Source organism: Aquarana catesbeiana, linkage group LG05 (genome assembly GCF_042186555.1).
Source record: "Aquarana catesbeiana isolate 2022-GZ linkage group LG05, ASM4218655v1, whole genome shotgun sequence".
In the NCBI taxonomy this organism is placed as follows: domain Eukaryota; kingdom Metazoa; phylum Chordata; class Amphibia; order Anura; family Ranidae; genus Aquarana; species Aquarana catesbeiana.
Window position 1 is genome coordinate 563754072 of NC_133328.1, and position 17892 is coordinate 563771963.

The following is a 17892-nucleotide window of genomic DNA, read 5'->3' on the forward strand; positions in this document are numbered from 1 at the left end:
TAGTCCATCCAGTTCAACCTGTGTAGGTGTACGTGTGTCAGTGTCGATAATCCTTTCCCATATCCCCGTATGTTGTGTTCTTTAGGATGCACGTCCAAGAGTCTTTTAAAAGTATCAATACTTCCCGCTGACACCACCAATTGTGGAAGAAAGCTCCACAGCATTACCACCCTGACAGTGAAAAACCCCCTGCGCAGCTTAAGGTTAAACTGCTTCTCCTCCAATCTCATTGTGTGGCCACATGTCCTCTTACACTCCCTGAGACTGAATATGCTGTGATCACCATTGAAGTATTTGTAAATCGCTATCATGTCCCCTCTCTCAGAGAGAATACATTTAATGCTTGTAGTTACTCCTCTTAATTGAGGTCCTCCAATCCCCTTAATTCATTTCGTTGCCCTTCTTTGGACTCTCTCTAGCTCCAGCACATCCCTTCTGAAGACTGGTTACCAGAACTGGACGGAATACTCCTTATGTGGCCGAACCAGAGTTTTGTAAAGTGGCAGGATTATAGTTTTATCTCTGGAGTATATCCTCTTTTTTATGCATGCTAATATTCTGCCGGCTTTGGTAGCGGCAGCTTGACACTGAATGATATTGCTCAGTCTGTCTTCCAATAAGACCCCCAGATTTTTCTCCATCCTTGATTCCCCCAGAGGTTCTCCCCCTAGAGAGTAGTTTGCATTTGTGTTTTTAGCCCCCAAGTGCATTACATTTCTCATCATAACACCCCATTTGCCATGTAGTTGCCTACTACATTATTTTGTGAAGTTATTGCCCTGCTTATTTTTGTGTCATCTGCAAAAACTGGCATTAGGCTAGTGTCCTCTATATCATTTATGAATAAATTAAACAACATTGGTCCCAAGACCAAATCTTGTGGTACCTCACTTACCACTCCAGACCAGTCTAAGTACATGTTATTTATCACTACCCTTTGGACAAGCCTCTGTAAACAGTTCTATCCAAGAACAAACCTTATGGTCCATGCCTGCAGACCTCAGCTTGTAGATTAAGCCTTTATAGGGGACTGTATCGATTTCTTTTGCAAAATCCAGATATACCACATCCACGGGCCTCCCCCTATCTAGATGGCAGCTCACTTCCTTGTAGAATGTTAATAGATTGGTCTGGCAAGAATGGCCCTTCGTAAACCCGTAAAGCCATGCTGATTATTACTAATGATACTGTTTTTTTCAGCAAATTCTTGGATATAGTCCCTTATCATCCCCTCCAATAATTTACCTACTATTGATGTTAGGCTGACTGGCCTGCAGACCTCAGCTTGTAGATTAAGCCTTTATAGGGAACTGTATCGATTTATTTTGCAAAATCCAGATACACCACATCCACGGGCCTCCCCCTATCTAGATGGCAGCTCACTTCCTTGTAGAATGTTAATAGATTGGTCTGGCAAGAATGACCCTTCATAAACCCGTAAAGCCGTGCTGATTATTACTAGTGATACTGTTTTTTTCAGAAAATTCTTGGCTATAGTCCCTTATCATCCCCTCCAATAATTTACCTACTATTGATCTTAGGCCGACTGGCCTGTAGTTTCCAGGAATATGTCTATGACCTTTTTTGAATATTGGTACCACGTTGGCTTTTTTTTTTGGCAATCAGCTGGTACAATGCCTGTCAGTATGCTGTCAGCAAAGATTTGGAACAATGGTCTAGCTATAACCTTACTGAGTTCTTTGAGGACTCTTGGTTGTAAGCCACCTGGTCCTGGTGATTTATTTGTGTTGAGCTTATCTAGTCTTTCCTTGACTCCAGCCTCTGTTAGCCACGAGGGTACATCCTGTGATGTGCTAATAACAATATTGTCATGGTAAGTATTCCCCTTTACAGTTGCTTTCTCTGTGTCATCTGTAACCATCCTCCCTTCATCGTCTTTTATGTGGGCAATGTAACATACCCCCACTATTAATTTTCCACTTATTTCTTCTCTTTGGAGTTCTACCTACACAGATTCCACCTCTCCTTTCCATTCACAAATGTCACTCCTCTCTACCACCCTTACATTATTTTTGATATACCGTATTTATCGGCGTATAACACGCACCGGCGTATAACACGCACCCCAATTTAGGAGGGAATTTTAAGGAAAAAAAACTTTTAGGAGTGAAGTTGAAGGGTAAAAAAACTTACATTTAAATTCCCATCATTGCAGCCTTCTCAGTGCAGCCTTCTCAGTGCAGCCTTCCCCAGTGCAGCCTTGTCAGTGCAGCCTTGTCAGTGCAGCCATGTCAGTGCAGCCATGTCAGTGCAGCCTCGTCAGTGCAGCCATGTCAGTGCAGCCTTCCCCAGTGCAGCCTTCCCCAGTGCAGCCTCCCCCAGTGCAGCCTCCCCCAGTGCAGCCTCCCCCAGTGCAGCCTCCCCCAGTGCAGCCTCGCCCAATGCAGCCTTGCCCAGTGCAGCCTTCAATCCCCTGTCTTCAAAATCGCCGACCGCGATTTGAAAACGGCGACGCCGGCGCCGAAATACACAGAGCCGGTCCTCGGCTCTTTCCGGCGGCTCTCGTTCACTTTCGGCTCCACTCGTAGTCCCGAGCGGAGCTATCCGAACCTAGCCGAGTAGGTTGGGATAGCTCCGCTTGGGACTACGAGTGGAGCCGAAAATGAATGAGAGCTGCCGGAAAGAGCCGAGGACCGGCTCTGTGTATTTCGGCGCCGGCGGCGCCATTTTCAAATCGCGGTCGGCGATTTTTGAGTTGTGCAGCTCAGGGGATCGGCGTATAACACGCACCTGCGACTTTCCCCTGATTTTAAGGGGAAAAAAGTGCGTGTTATACGCCGATAAATACGGTATATAGACACACCCTTCCCCCTTTTCTACCTTCCCTGACCTTCCAAAACAAGAAATACCCCTTTGCCAGCCAGTTGTGTGAGCTGTCAAACCAAGTTTCTGATATTCTTACAAAGTCCTCCTCATGTAATAGCAGTTCCAGTTCCTCCTTTTTTGTTAGCTAGGCGCCGGGCATTTGTGTATACTCCTCTCAGTGTTGTATGAGTACATATTCATTTCTCCTTAAGTTTTCTCATGCTTTGTTTGTGATTTGACCACTCATTCACCCCGGGGTTAGACGTTACGGCTATATTGTCACTACTGACTCCACTATTACCCTCTGTCCTTTGCTCACTGCTGGCTGTCACTTCCTTTGAACCCTACCCCAACACCTAGTTTAAAAGCCCCTCCAACTTTGTGTACAGTTTTACTAACACATCAAAGTTTCAAAATTGTGCTTAGGCATTTAAATTTGTTATATACTTAGGCGCAAAGGGGTTAATCTTCTGAGTATAATGATGCCCAATAAGAGGGAGAACTGGAGGGAGCTGAGCTGAGATTGGAGTTGGTTATTACCAATTCTAAGTTTCTCATTCTCACATACACTCTGTTTAAAAGCTTGCCGAACGGTTCAAGCCAATATACGTCGGCAGAATGGCACTCCTGCGCAAACTGACGTACCCATACGTCAGTCTGCAAAAGCAGAATAGCGGGCACGCACGCGCCTCCAGCAGCGTGCGCCCGCCCACTGTGCACCGCAGGAGTGTGCCCACGGATCCCACGGACTTGATGTCTGCCGCGGCCCACAATTGTGACAAGGAGAGACAGAACGGGGAAGTGCCTATGTAAACAATGCATTTCCCTGTTCTGCCTAGTGACATGACAGGGATTTACTGCTCCCTGACATCGGGAGCAGTGATCTGTCATGTCAGTGGTAGCCCATCCCCTCTACAGTTAGAACACACTGAGGGAACACACTTAACCCCTTGATCGCCCCCTAGTGTTCAACCCCTTTCCTGCCAGTGACATTTACACAATAATCAGTGGCTATTTTTAGCTCTGATCGCTGTATAAATGTCATTGGTCCCAAAAGTGTCCGATCTGTCCACCACAATGTCGAAGTCCCGATAAAAATCGCAGATCACCGCCATTACTAGTAAAAAAAATTAATAATAAAAATGCCATAAATCTATCCCCTATTTTGTAGACGCTATCACTTTTGCGCAAACCAATCAATATATGCTTATTGCAATTTTTTTTTTTTTTTTTTACGAAAAATATGTAGAAGAATACATATCAGCCTAAACTGAGGAAGAAATTTCTTTTTTTTTATATATTTTTTGGGGATATTTATTATAGCAAAAAGTAAAAAATATTGCTTTTTTAAAAAAATTGTCTAGTTGTATTTTTTTGTTTATAGCGCAAAAAATAAAAACCACAGAGGTGATCAAATACCACCAAGAGAAAGCTCTATTTGTGGGGAAAAAAAGGACATCCATTTTGTTTCGGTGCAACGTCGCAAGACTGTGCAATTGTCAGTTAAAGCGATGCAGTGCCGTATCGCAAAAAATGCTCTGGTCATTAAGGGGGTGAAATCTTCCTGGGCTGAAGTGGTTAAATATGCTTCTACATATCCAAGAAAAGATGTATCAGGCAACTCCAGAATCCCATGAAAATCTTTATTTGCTACATAAAGGTCAAAATCAAAAAACAGTTGACGCGTTTCGGCATACAGCCTTGTTCACAGCATTCATTCATACTTCTACATATATTTTGCAGATTTGCTCAGATCTAAAAAAGCAGGGAACAGATGTGATGTTCTTAGGCTGCTGTGGTATGTACAAATATATGATACAATATAAGAGTATGATTTCTTTTTATATGGGAAATTAGCTGCATTTGTTTTACAGAATCACTAAGGAAGTCCCTTCATTACTGCAACTGTGGAGCGGATGAGCAGATTTTCTTTAACTCTCTAAAGAGCGCGCTGCATTTCATAAAAAAGGTATGTTTTTTATATAAGATATTTATGCCACATGAATTATTTTTCATTCATTGAGGGATACAGGGTGGGAGATTTACTAAAACTGATGCAAACAGAATCTGGTGCAGCAGTTCATAGTAACCAATCAACTTCTGGGTTTTATTGTCAAAGCTTAAAGTGATTGTAAAGTCTTGTTTTTTTTTTAGGTTAAAAATAACAAACATGTTATACTTACATGCTCTGTGCAGTGGTTTTGCACAGAGCAGCACTGATCCTCCTCTTCTCGGGTCCCTCTTTGGTGCTCCTGGCCCCTCCCTCCTGTTGAGTGCCCCCACAGTAAACAGCTTGCTATGGGGGCACCCAAACTGAGCCACAGCTCGGTGTGTCCATTCAGACCCAGGGCCGCAGCCCAGCCCGGCCCTTTCTCTCCCTATTGGCTGACTGACTTTGAATGACAGCAGCAGGAGCCAATGGCACTGCTCTTGTGTCTCAGCCAATCAGGACAGCTGAGGCACTCATGGACATTACTGGATAGAGATGGGGCTCAGGTAAGTATTAGGGGGTGCTGGGGCGGCTGCTGCACACAGAAGGTTTTTTATCTTAATGCATAGATAAAAAACCTTCTGCCTTTACAATCACTTTAACTGAACAAGCTGAAGTTGGGAGGTGATTGGTTCCTATTCACCGCTGAACCAGATTCTGTGTGCACCAGTTTTAGTAAATCTCCCCCATTAAGTGATTAATTGGACACTGGGCAAACAAAATTGTAGATCAACACAGGATAACCCCTCCAACAACTAGCATGCCTCAGCTTTTTGCTAGTGTCCTAAGAGTATGGTGGTCTTTTCTTCTCTGTTAGGAAAAGTCTAACTATTTTGCAGGTAGCAATTGTTTCTTCCTTTTTTTCTCCTCGTCAATAGTCTTCTCTTCATCACTTCAAAGCTGATGCTATAACAGCAGCTATCTGGTGGCCTATCCTCATAATTATATAGTTAGACTTAAAAAGACACTAGTCTATCTAGTTCAACCAATTAAAAAAATCCACACAATAGAAAACCTCCATATACACTATCCTATACCCACCGTTGATCCAAAGCAAGGCAATAAAAAACTCCCAATAAAGGATGGTCCAATTCGCTCCACTGGGGGGGAAAAAAAGTCTTCCTGAACCCCTGGAAGGCAATCCGATATTCCCTGTATCAATTACCCCTGGCATTATTACCTATAAGAATTAGTGTCCCATTATATTTTATGTATTTGGGAATGCATCCAACTGTTCTTAAAACAATCTACTGAGCTGGCCAGAACAAGTTTTTGAGGGAGTCTATTCCAGATTTTTACAGCTCTTACTGTAAAGAAGAAATGGAATCTGCATGAGGCGATATTAAGTTGGCTATAGAGCTATTTTCTGGTCCAGAGCTATTGGCATTGCCTCAGCACTTGCCATTGCTCTGAAGGTTCACTCTTTGAGCAGGACAATTGGGCTGAGCACTGGGATCTATCTCACCAATGGGCTCAATTAAAATTCTTGCTATCTGCTGGTTTCTACAATGGAAGGGTTAGATCTGAGGGACTGAGCGCCAGCAACAGTGGTCACCAACCTTTTTGCAGGCCGGGCGGGGGGACGCGCTTCAATCATCACGACACTATGGTTGTTATGGTGTCAGGGTGATTGAAGTGCATTATTTCTACTGTTACATTGTAATATTAAATGACTCACAGCTGGGCGGTGGGTAGAGTCAGAGCCATGGTGGCAGCTGCCGTTGACACCGGCAATGATAAGGTTACAATTTGGAGATCATGACAGGCCCGCTGCTAACAAAACTACAGTTAAAGTTACTTCTCAGCCAGCAAAAAACTTTTACAAACGAAAAAGGAGAAAAAAATTTAAATAAATAAAAAAAATTAAAAAAATATTTTATTTATTATAAATAAAAAACAAAAAAAATTAAATAAAACAAATACATGCAATAAATCAATTAAATTGAATTGATGACAATTAATTAGATAAATAATTAAATAAATAAAATTAAAGTCCGTGAATAACACCACTGAAATGTTACAGTTCACAAACTCGTATAAAAAAGGCATTTGTCACTGCAAGCAGTAGAGTCCACATCATAGATTGAGCTTTTACAGGAACTGCAGAAAGAGCAAGGTAGCCAAAGTTCAAATAAATAAAAAAAAATATATAAAAAAAAAGAAGAAGAAGAGAATTTACTTTATTAAAAACAATGATAACCCAATATCAAATTTAGGTTGCTCTTATGTGTGTGCAGAACTTAGGATCCCCAGATGGATGGCTCAGCAGGTCTCCTGGCACTGAGACAGAGAGCCACACTGCACACACCAGGGATACCAGGCCCAGGGAATCTGAGTGTGTGTGAGATAGGATACCTGTTAGCAGTCCTCAGGTCAAAGTCAGGAGCCACCATATCCCACTTATCCACGAATTGCTCCACTGAAGAATGGACTGAAGAAACCATCAGAGGAGGATCACAAGCAGCTGTCACAGGACACAGGGGTTGCTGGGAGACCGTTTATGCGAGGAAAGCTCCGCCAATGAATAGACCAGATGGGACACATCGGTTCTGTGTAAGGGCAGGAGAGTGGTGATGCGGGGGGGGCGGGCGGAGAGAGATCATGTCATCTCTGCTCGTCCGCCTGCTCGCTTCTCTCATCGGCTTGCCTGGCTCTCTCATGCAGCCCACCTGCCACATGTGCGGCCAGGCTGCAGAGAGGCCACGGCCCGCTGGTTAGGCAGGGACCTCTGTGGCAAGAGACTCGGGGCTACGGGCCCCAGATTCGGGGCTATAGCTCCAATAGCCACCTCCTAACGATGCCTCTGCTGAGTGCTGATGTCATCCGCTGGGTGGAAAGTGACAAACACACAAACACTCTGTGCTCTCTTTTCTGCCTTTCAGTGTTGTGCATCTCCCAACTGTTGCTCCTGCTTTGTAGGGAGCCATGTTGGACTCCAGTCTTTAATCCTACTTCCTGTGCTTTTCTCTAGTCTTATCTGGACCAACATCTGGCCTTGAACGCCATCAAGGTGCAAATCAAAGCCCTGCCTCTTTAGTTTCAGAGTCTGTTGGCCTCTCCTACCCTAGTTAGGGCATTGTGAAGGGTGCCACGTACATGACTATCACTATGCATACACCAGTTACACCATGAGAGCTTGGTTGCTTTGGCACTTCAGAGGACTTTCTTCAAGCCTATCCTGTATTTTCCCATTTTCAACTTTTTTCACTCAATGTTTTTGCTCATTGCTATCACCTCTGCGAGGCGGGTCTCTGAGATAGTGGCCTTATCCTGTAAGGAGCCTTTAAAGAACAAGATTGTTTCTTCCTAAAATGGTTTCCTTCTTCTGCCTTAACTGGGACATTGTTCTACCCTCTTTTTCTCCTGTTCTGTACCATTCCAATTTTTTTTTTTTTTTTTAACCACTAACTCAATATAATATGTGCTGTGAGAGACCATAGGGGCCTTCCTGGATGTGGATGTTCAGGTCTCATCTGATGCCAATTTTACACGTAAGGTGCTTCAGGTTGCTCTATTGAGCCCTCCCTTGACCTAAAATAGTAAAAATAATACTCCTCTCAAACACAATAATAAATTAAATCAACAAAAACGATGTCACAAAACATAAATATATCAAGTGAAGAATCCTAGTGAATACATGGTTACTGCTCCTTTAAGTGACATGGGACAATAATGTGTGAATGGTATATGTGCAATTCAAAAGCAAAACAAGCAATTACTTACACACTAATGCTTCATGTTATTTAAAGGGACAGATATTATTTATTGGTTTTTGCTTTTGAATTGCACATATATTATTCACACATTATTGTCCCATGACATTTAAAGGGACAGTAACCATTTATTCACTTGGATTCTTTCCTTGATATATTTATGTTTTGTGGCCTAGTTTTTTTTATTTTATTTTTTGTTGTGTTTGAGAACAGCACTGTTTTTACTATTTTACTGGGAAGGTTTGGTTTATTGACCTTTCAATGCTAGCTGCTGTTTTCCTTTCTTTTTCTGCTAAGTGCTGACTTTACATTTTTTACCTTCCTTGACCTACTGCTATGTAGGCTCTGTATTGGATTCAGATTTGGGGGTGTTGCAGCCAGTGAAGTATACAAAAGTCAATGTTTGTGGAACCAGTCTGAGATAATAAGGTTTTATGACATTGAACGTTGTCATGCTAGAATTAGTCACTTGGGTATACTGTAGGTGCATGGTCAGCAGAAATATTTGGGTATACCATGGCATTCAAATGGTGCTCAATTGGAATTAGGGGGCCTAATATGTACCAAGAAAACATTTCCAACTCCATTACAAGCCTTTGTCACAAGGCTAGGTAGAGCCTTGGATTCTTGCCAGATTTTGAGGTTTCCATCTGTCAGTCACAGCAAAAACTGAGATTAATAAAACCAGGCCACTCTTCGGTCATCCTGTTTTGACGGTCCTATGCCCATTGTAGCCTAATTTTCTTATTTTTAGCTGAACCCAGCAACTTCTACTGCTGTAGCCCAACCTTATTGGCTCAACGCATTATGATTCAAATGTTCTCCTGCACTACATGGTTATAAAGAATGTTTATCCAAGTACACCCTGGTCTCTTCAGACCTGTGATTAACAAAAGAGACACTGACTGTATGTTATTCTTACACTTAATAAATCCATTGACGTCAGCTTTTTCTGAGATGCTGCAACAACCATGTCTGGAAAAAATGAAAATAAAATCCTGGTTTATATTCCAAACTCCCCCAGAACAATTGTACACATCAGTGGTACTGTGTCCGCATCCATTCATTAACAATCTACATGAGCATAAATATTTAATTCAACAAATTTATTTAAAAATAAAGGCAAACAAAACAACATATAATGCTAAAAAACACTTTGGCTAAAGTATAAAATGTAATAACCGTGTCTGGCAACAACAATAATTCCACGGCCATAATCATTTATATCACACATCTTCCTAATGTGTGTTTGAGCAAGAACTGCATCTTTTCAGTAAGTCTGCTTTATTTATCATATTCATGTAGAACCAGCATATTTTACAGTCCCTATTCCACAAAGGAGTTCACAGCCTACAGCAGAGGTCCCCAAAGTGTGGACTGTTAGCCAAAGACAGCCTTTGTTGCCTTTAACTTGCCTTTGGGGCACTATTCCTTCCACTGACTCCAACAATGGGACACTATTCCTCTCTTTGACACCATTAATGGGACACTATTCCTCCTACTGATACTAGCAATGACAGATTTTCTTCCAATGACACGAATGACGGGGCATTATTCCTCCTCCCCAAGTGTTGCCACCCCCCCCTCAACATTTTTTACTAATGTAGCGCTATCCCCAAAGGAGCCGCTTGAATATGTTTGGTTCTGTACTCTGCCTCTCAACCCCAAGAACAGTCCCAGCCCCTCTGGCACACCTAGTAAGAGAGTTAGTGCGACAACACCAACGAAAGACACACGTTATAATATTACACAGAAATTGTCTTTACTGTGAAGTTTCTTTGAAGTAGTAACAAACAGTAGCAGTATCAGTAACAGTAGCAGAGGAAAAAACTCTTTAACAATGAGAGATCACAAAACGGCAGACAACATAACGGATTGGTCACCACTCTACTTAAATTGGCCTCAATGAGTCCAGGCAGGAGGAGAGCAGAGGAATGACCCTTTTTTATGTCAGACCTCTCTCTTCTGTCTCTTAGTTCAGTGGTCAATGGAGTAACTCCCAAGTCAGACTACCCGCTCATGCACTACATATACTGAGCCCTGGGTATGTGTGTGCCTGTATGACACCAGTAACTTCAGTCCCTTGGAAAAGAAGGCCTTGAATCTTCAGCTAGCCACTTTAGTTGGTGCACTTAGATATCCTGCTTGGTAGAGTACAATGGCAGCATAATGGCAGTATCCGGGTAACAAGGCGGACACTGTGACTGCTCAATGGGGGAGGGGGGTTAGTAAGCGTGACCCAGGTTCTGGCAAGTGTGAGCAAATAGGTAACGTTGTCTGCGTGTAGTGTCCTTGTTTCCTGCAAATGGGCAAGTGCCCCGCTCACCAATCCTGCACTCAAGGCTAAGCGAGGTGTCCTGGAACAGGCAGGCTCTTCAGGTAACCCGACTGGCTACCTCACAACTGGAACACTTCAAGCCGTCAGTACAGGTGCCTCTAAAGATGTACCTGAGATCCCCTCTCAGGCAGGATGTCCCTGACTGGCCATGGGTGCTTGGAAGGATGGTACGCCGACCCGGGAGACAATACTTCTCCCCTGGGTCCAGTCTTCTCCTTGCCTCGTGGTGTCTGTTCCCAGGCAGACAAGATGGCGTCCTTTTCTCTCCCTAATTTTAAAAGCATGCTGGTATTTGTGGTCCTGTCCCCATAGAAGGCTATAGGGCCGTGTATGTCAGGGACCACATGTCCCACAATCCTTTGCTACAGCAGCTCTGGCTTGTGATTGGCTCTCCTCCCTCTGCCAATGAGGATGCAGGGGAGGGAGCAAAACGGACAGCTGGGTCTGTGTGAGTGCCGCTCGCATAAAGTATAGAGGAGGAGAGGGAGGGGAAGAAATTCCTTGCATGAGCTGACAGGCTCTCTCTCTCCCTGAGAGCCTGTGTAAAGTCTGGCAACGACCACTGGCAGAGGCGGACCCGCTACACTGACAAAGCATGTAAAATTTGCAGACGGAGAGCATTTTTTACTGACAAACGGAAAAATGACAGAACTCCCATTAAAAACCAGGACAACAGATATTAAACACAATATAGAAACCCTGACAATACCAATAACAAGTCATTTGCCTGGTTTACACTTAAAGTGGTTATAAAGGCCAAAGGTTTTTTACCTTCGTGCATTCTATGCATGAAGGTAAAAAACCTTCTGTGGGCAGCTCCCCCCTCAGCCCCCCCAATACTTATCTGAGCCCCCTCTTGATCCAGCGATTTGCACGAGAGACTCAGCTGTCCCAGGATTCCCTCTCCTCATTGGCTGAGTCAGCAGCGGGTGTCCATTGGTTCCCATTGCTGTCAGTCACAGCCAGTGGGCCAATGAGGAGAGGGGGGGCAAGCCTGGGCTCTATGTGTCTTATGGACACAAAGAACAGTGGCTTGGGAGTGAGCACGCAGCGGTGCCCCCAAGAAAAGCAGGGAAAAGCCAGGAGCGCTGACGAGGGACACGAAAAGAAGAGGATCGGGGCTGCTCTGTGGAGAACCATTGCACAGAGCAGGTAAGTAAAACATGTTTGTTATTTATTTAATTTTTTTTAAACAAGCTTTAATATAACTTTAAAAAGTCAACACAGCGTGACAAATTATCCCCCCCCCCCCTCGATATTTACAGACAGTTGTCAAAATCAATGATTTTAATAACCTGTCTGTAAATTTACTGACTGTTGGCAAGTTGCAACCCTGCCCCCCCACTAACTACAGGCATTCATTAATTTTACTTATGTAAAGTCTATCTAAATCTACTAGTCCATTTAACACTACCTCCTCCACTAACTGACAATACTGGCCCTGTAATCTATTTTTCATGAAATAGTTTCTTACTGTTTCTGCCTTTTATTGTAACATCTTCCATGAGCTCCCAAACCTCTCCTTATACCCTTCACTTCTGTTTGTGTAGAATGAGCAGTGCATGTTAGTTTTAGTCATGTGCACTGCTCTATACACACTACAAATCCCATAGTACATAGTCCATCTCAGAAGATCAAGAGAGGGTGGCAACACTCCTACATATAGTGGGACCATAGAGAACGAACGAAGCCACCCTTTTCTACAGTGCCTTGAAAATGTATTCATACCCCTTGAAATTTTCCACATTATGTCATGTTACAGCCAAAAATGTAAATGAATTGTATGTAATAGACCAACACAAAGTGGCACATAATTGTGAAATGGAAGGAAAATGATAAATGGTTTTCAAAATGTTTTACAAATAAATATCTGAAAAGTGTGGCGTGCATTTGTATTCAGCCCCCTTTACTCTGATACCCCCAACTAAAATCTAGTGGAACCAATTGCCTTCAAAAGTCACCTAATTAGTAACTAGAGTCCACCTGGGTGTAATTTAATCTCAGTATAAATACAGCTGTTCTGAAGTGGAAGGAAAATGATAAATGGTTTTTAAAAATGTTTACAAATAAATATGTGAAAAGTGTGGTGTGCATTTGTATTCAGCCCCCCTGAGTCAATACTTTGTAGAACCACCTTTTGCTGCAATTACAGTTGCAAGTCTTTTTGGGGATGTCTCTACCAGCTTTGCACATCTACAGAGTGACATTTTTGCCCATTCTTTTTTGCAAAATAGCTCAAGCTCTGTCAGATTGGATGGACATCGTCTGTGAACAGCAATTTTCAAGTCTTGCCATAAACTCTCAATTGGATTTAGGTCTGGACTTTGACTGGGCCATTCTAACACATGAATATGCTTTGATCTAAACCATTCCATTGTAGCTCTGGCTGCAAGTTTAGAGGTGTTGTCCTATTGGAAGCAAACCCTCCGCTCCAGTCTCAAGTCTTTTACAGAATCTAACAGGTTTTCTTCTAAGATTGCCCTGTATTTGGCTCCATCCATCTTCCCATCAACTCTGACCAGCTTCCCTGTCCCTGCTGAAGAAAAGCATCCCCACAACATGATCCTGCCACCACCATGTTTCAAGGTGGGAATGTTGTGTTCAGGGTGATGTGCAATGTTAATTTCCACCACACATAGCATTTTTCTTTTAGGCCAAAAAGTTAAATTGTGGTCTCATCTGACCAGAGCCCCTTCTTCCACATGTTTGCTGTGTCCTTTGACTTCTCACAAAGTGCAAACGGGACTTCTTATGACTTTCTTTCAACAATGGCTTTCTTCTTGCCACTCTTCCATAAAGGCCAGATTTGTGGAGTGCATGACTAATAGTTGTCCTGTGGACAGATTCTACCACCTGAGCTGTGGATCTCTGCAGCTCCTTCAGAGTTATCATGGACCTCTTGACTGCTTCTCTAATTAATGCTCTTTTTGCCTGGCTTGTGAGTTTAGATGGACGGCCATTTCTTGGTAGGTTAGCACATGCACCATACTCTTTACATTTTCAGATGATGGATTGAACAGTGCTGCCTGAGATGTTCAAAGCTGGGGTTTTTTTATAACCTAACCCTGCTTTAAGCATCTCCACAACTTTATCCTTGACTTGTCTGGTGTGTTCCTTGGCCTTCATGATGCTGTTTGCTCACTATGGTTCTCTAACAAACCTCTGAGGGCTTCACAGAACAGCTGTATTTATATTGAGATTAAATTACACACAGGTTGACTCTATTTACTAATTAGGTGACTTCTGAAGGCAGTTGGTTCTGCTATATTTTAGTTAGGCGTATCAGAGTAAAGGGGGGCTGAATACAAATGCACGCCTCACTTTTCACATATTTATTTGTAAAGAAATTTGAAAACCATTCATCATTTTCCTTCAACTTCACAATTATATGCCACTTTGTGTTGGTCTATCACATAAAATCCCAATAAGATGCATTTACGTTTTTGGTTGTAACATGACAAAATGTGGAACATTTTAAGGGGTATGAATACTTTTTCAAGGCACTGTAAATTAGGAATGTATACTTGAATAGAATTAGCTTTTAAACCAGTTTGATGTCACTTTTAGGCCTCATGCTCACTGGACGCTTTTACCGCTGCTGTTTTTTTCTGTAGCCAGTAAACTCTCCAGCATGTTATCCCATGTGTCTATGCACACATAGGCTGTTATCAGCGTTTTTTGGCAGGGGCGTTTTCTGGCTGGAAAAAACCCCCAGAACTAATGGGTTTTAAGAGGTGTTTTTCAGCTGTAAAAATGATCCAATTCTGATAAAAGCTTAAAAATGCAGAAAAACTAGGCTATTCTGCATTTATCAGCATTTTTGAGCCATAAGCTTTGTAGGAGTATAGTTTTGCTAAAAAAAAACTAAAAAACTGTGAAAAACGCTACTGCAAAAACGCTAGACAACTCATTCTAGAGCTACAGCTTTCTAACGCTACTGGTGTTTTTATAACGTCCAGTGTGCATGAGGCCTAAGGGGTGCTGCCAGTTCAGTTAAAATGAATTGACTACCTTAATAAAGGGCGTCTTAGCATACGGTAATGCATTTTCTTAACACAAAATATAAATGGGCTCTTAATGTTTTCCTTTGTTGCAGGACCATGGATCAAATTCAGAGGAACTTGAATCACCCGACGTATAGGACCTTAAGAAGGCACTTTGTGTACGACTAAAAAAATTTTTTCTATATTTTGTTGTATTTTTATTTTATTTTTCTGTGTTTTTGCTCTGAAAAACTTCATTTATATGCATTTAATCATTTACAGGCTAAATAACTGATGCTAGGAATATAAATCTCTAAAGATATGATTTACAAGACAACCTGCCATATACCATACATAAATATTACTGTTAATTATGTCATGCAGAAGAGAGCAAAATTCTCAACTCTTACTTATGGCTGAAAAGCAATTACAGCTTATATTCAGACTTGTGAGCCTTGGCTACACAGGTACATGTTATCTTTTCTGTTGCACAGCTAAGATGGACTTCAAATGCCTTTCATCATCGCCACATTCTGCCGAATGTATAGTTTTTTTTTTTCAAAACTAGACAATACTTTTTGTTTTAAATTTGGATAGAGTGGTGAAGGATCAAAACCTGTCAGGCTTTTATTGTTGTGTTTCGATTTCCTCAGTGGAAATGTTTTTCTTCACTTCCTGCTTTAAAAACTGGAAATTAGTGGAATTCCCCCATCTCCTGTTCTGAGTACAACTGTAGAATTTTGGAGTTAACGTCACTTTTATTGCAGTACAAATGGTCACAATAATAAATACTGAAGATGGATAACTTCAAAGCAGACATAGACAGCTATAAAAACCTGACAGATGCTCTTATCATCACCCTATTCCTAACTAGAAAATATTATGGCTGGAAGTTCAATTTAAATTTCAAGTGTTAAAACAGACTTAATGTAATCTATTGTGCATAACTTGTATTTAATACAGTAACACAAGTAAAAATTCAACATGGGATTTGTTTTTAAATTCTTCAGAAAGTAGATGGCCATATATTAGTAATTCTAAGCTATTAAACTAAGGAGTTTATATATAAAAGAATTGCTGTGCAAATGTATTTTTTCTATGATTGGCATCTAGTGGTCAATATGCAGTATTTTCCTGATTGCAGTATGACAGGAAAATACCACATTATGGCCACTAGATGGAGTAAATGATTAGAGGAAATACACTTATTGGACACATTATGGTTATTATTTGTGATGGCTGTTCAAATGTGGAGGAATGTATATTGGACCTGAGGTGTTCTGCAGTGTGTTCACTGTATAAAGCTGCAGAAAAATATCCCAGGTTTTCGCCTTCTCTTGACACTTTTTTTTTATGTTCATTAAAAGTGGTCGAGTCTTCTTTGCTTGCTTCAGGGATCAAAACCAAGTGAAGTGCAAACCACATTTGTAAAGAACACAGCTGTGTCCTTCATAAAGGTCCCAGAGGTTTTTCTTTTTTTTTACCACACCTGCTCATACACCTGTGTATTCACTAAAGAACTGAAATTCATTAAGAGATTGTGAGTTATAAAAAGTCATATGCTGCCAATTAGGGGTAAGCATCAGTGTGTTACCCCTCCAATAGTCGTATTTCCCAAAAACAATTTGAGTGGGATGCCTAAAGTATTAAGTATAACTAAAGTCAAAACTTTTTTAGTTTTTTATTTATAGTGGAAAGGGTTTAGATCACCTGTCAGTTTTTCTTTGCTATCTGTCCTGTTTTGTTAATCAATATCTCCCAATCCCAAAAAGTGAAAGAAAATCTCAAATTTTGAGTTATCACCAAATCAGCAGGGGAATCTTCCAATGGGCATGCTAGTTCTGGAGACAACCAGGGATTCCCTCACTTTGGAGGGATTTCCTTTCTTCCTGTTTTGGCTGAGACAGAACATCAGGGTAAATCTCCTCAATGAAAAACAAATTGGGAAAAGAAAAAAAAAAAAAAAGACAGGAGATAGCAAAAACAAAAAATGTGCCTTTAATTATACTTTAAAGCGATTCTGTTGCTGAAATCAATCTTTAGAATGAAGGGCTACATGCCTCTCCTGTTGCCCATGCTGCTGATCTCTGCAGTAGTGAATAGGAAACATCGACTAAAATTCCTGCAGAATCCCACACTTCCAAGAGTGTTGATTTCCTGGTCCCCTGCAATGCACTGTAGTTCCTCCTGCCAGCCTTTACGCCACTATAAAACACAGTAGAAATATAGGACAGGTGGATCAAACCACTTACACACTGGCATCTGACACATGCAGAGTCTTGGATTCATCAGGATCTTCAACTGACAGTTTCTGTTTACTACTGCAGAGATTACCAGCATGGACTGCTAAAGAAGTGGGTTCTGTGATTTCTTTGCAAAGGGCATATTATTGGAAATCAGTATTATCAGTGATCACTGTATTAGTGTCACTAGCAATGTCAGTGTCAGTTAGTGACCTTCCCAGCGAGTGTCTGTTAGCGCCAGATTGCTCTCCACCCTATCACACTCCACTATAAGTCGCTGATCACCGCCATTACAGTATAGCGCAGTAGAAATATAGGACCCAGTGGATTAAACCACTTACACACTGGTGTCTGGCACGTGTGTAAGTGTCGGATCCATTAGAGCCCTTTCACACTGGGGCGGTTTGCAGGCGCTATTGCGCTAATAATAGCGCCTGCAAACCGACCCGAAAGTGCCGCTGCTTGCATTCCAGTGTGAAAGCCCCGAGGGGCTGGAGCGATGCGCTGGCAGGACGGTAAAAAAAGTCCTGCCAGCAGCATCTTTCGGAGTGGTGAAGGAGCGGTGTGTATACCGCTCCTGCCCATTGAAATCAATGGGACGGCGCGGCTATACCTCTGCAGAGGCACGTTGCGGTGGTATTTAACCCTTTCTCGGCCGCTAGCGGGGGGGTAAAACCGCCCCCGCTAGCGCTAGCGGGCGCATACCGACGGTAAAACGCCGCTAATAATAGCGGCGTTTTACCGCTGACACCGCCCCCCGCCCCAGTGTGAAAGGGCTCTTAGGGTCTTCAGCCGGCAG

General features: G+C 42.2%; 1 protein-coding gene across 2 annotated transcripts in view; it reads left to right on the forward strand.

Annotated features, from left to right (window-relative positions):
* The window catches only part of SLC26A7 (solute carrier family 26 member 7), a 105615-nt gene extending 89782 nt beyond the window's left edge, over positions 1 to 15833 (forward strand). The window contains exons 16-19 of one of the 2 annotated variants that reach the window (XM_073631939.1): positions 4570 to 4624; positions 4701 to 4795; positions 14964 to 15029; positions 15133 to 15833. In XM_073631939.1, the coding sequence (XP_073488040.1) occupies positions 4570 to 4624; positions 4701 to 4795; positions 14964 to 15008 (195 nt within the window). In that variant the 3' untranslated portion in view covers positions 15009 to 15029; positions 15133 to 15833. Of the gene's footprint in view, positions 1 to 4569; positions 4625 to 4700; positions 4796 to 14963 lie in introns of both variants that reach the window. The other variant, XM_073631938.1, reaches the window with a different exon arrangement.
* The last annotated feature ends 2059 nt before the right edge of the window (positions 15834 to 17892 follow it).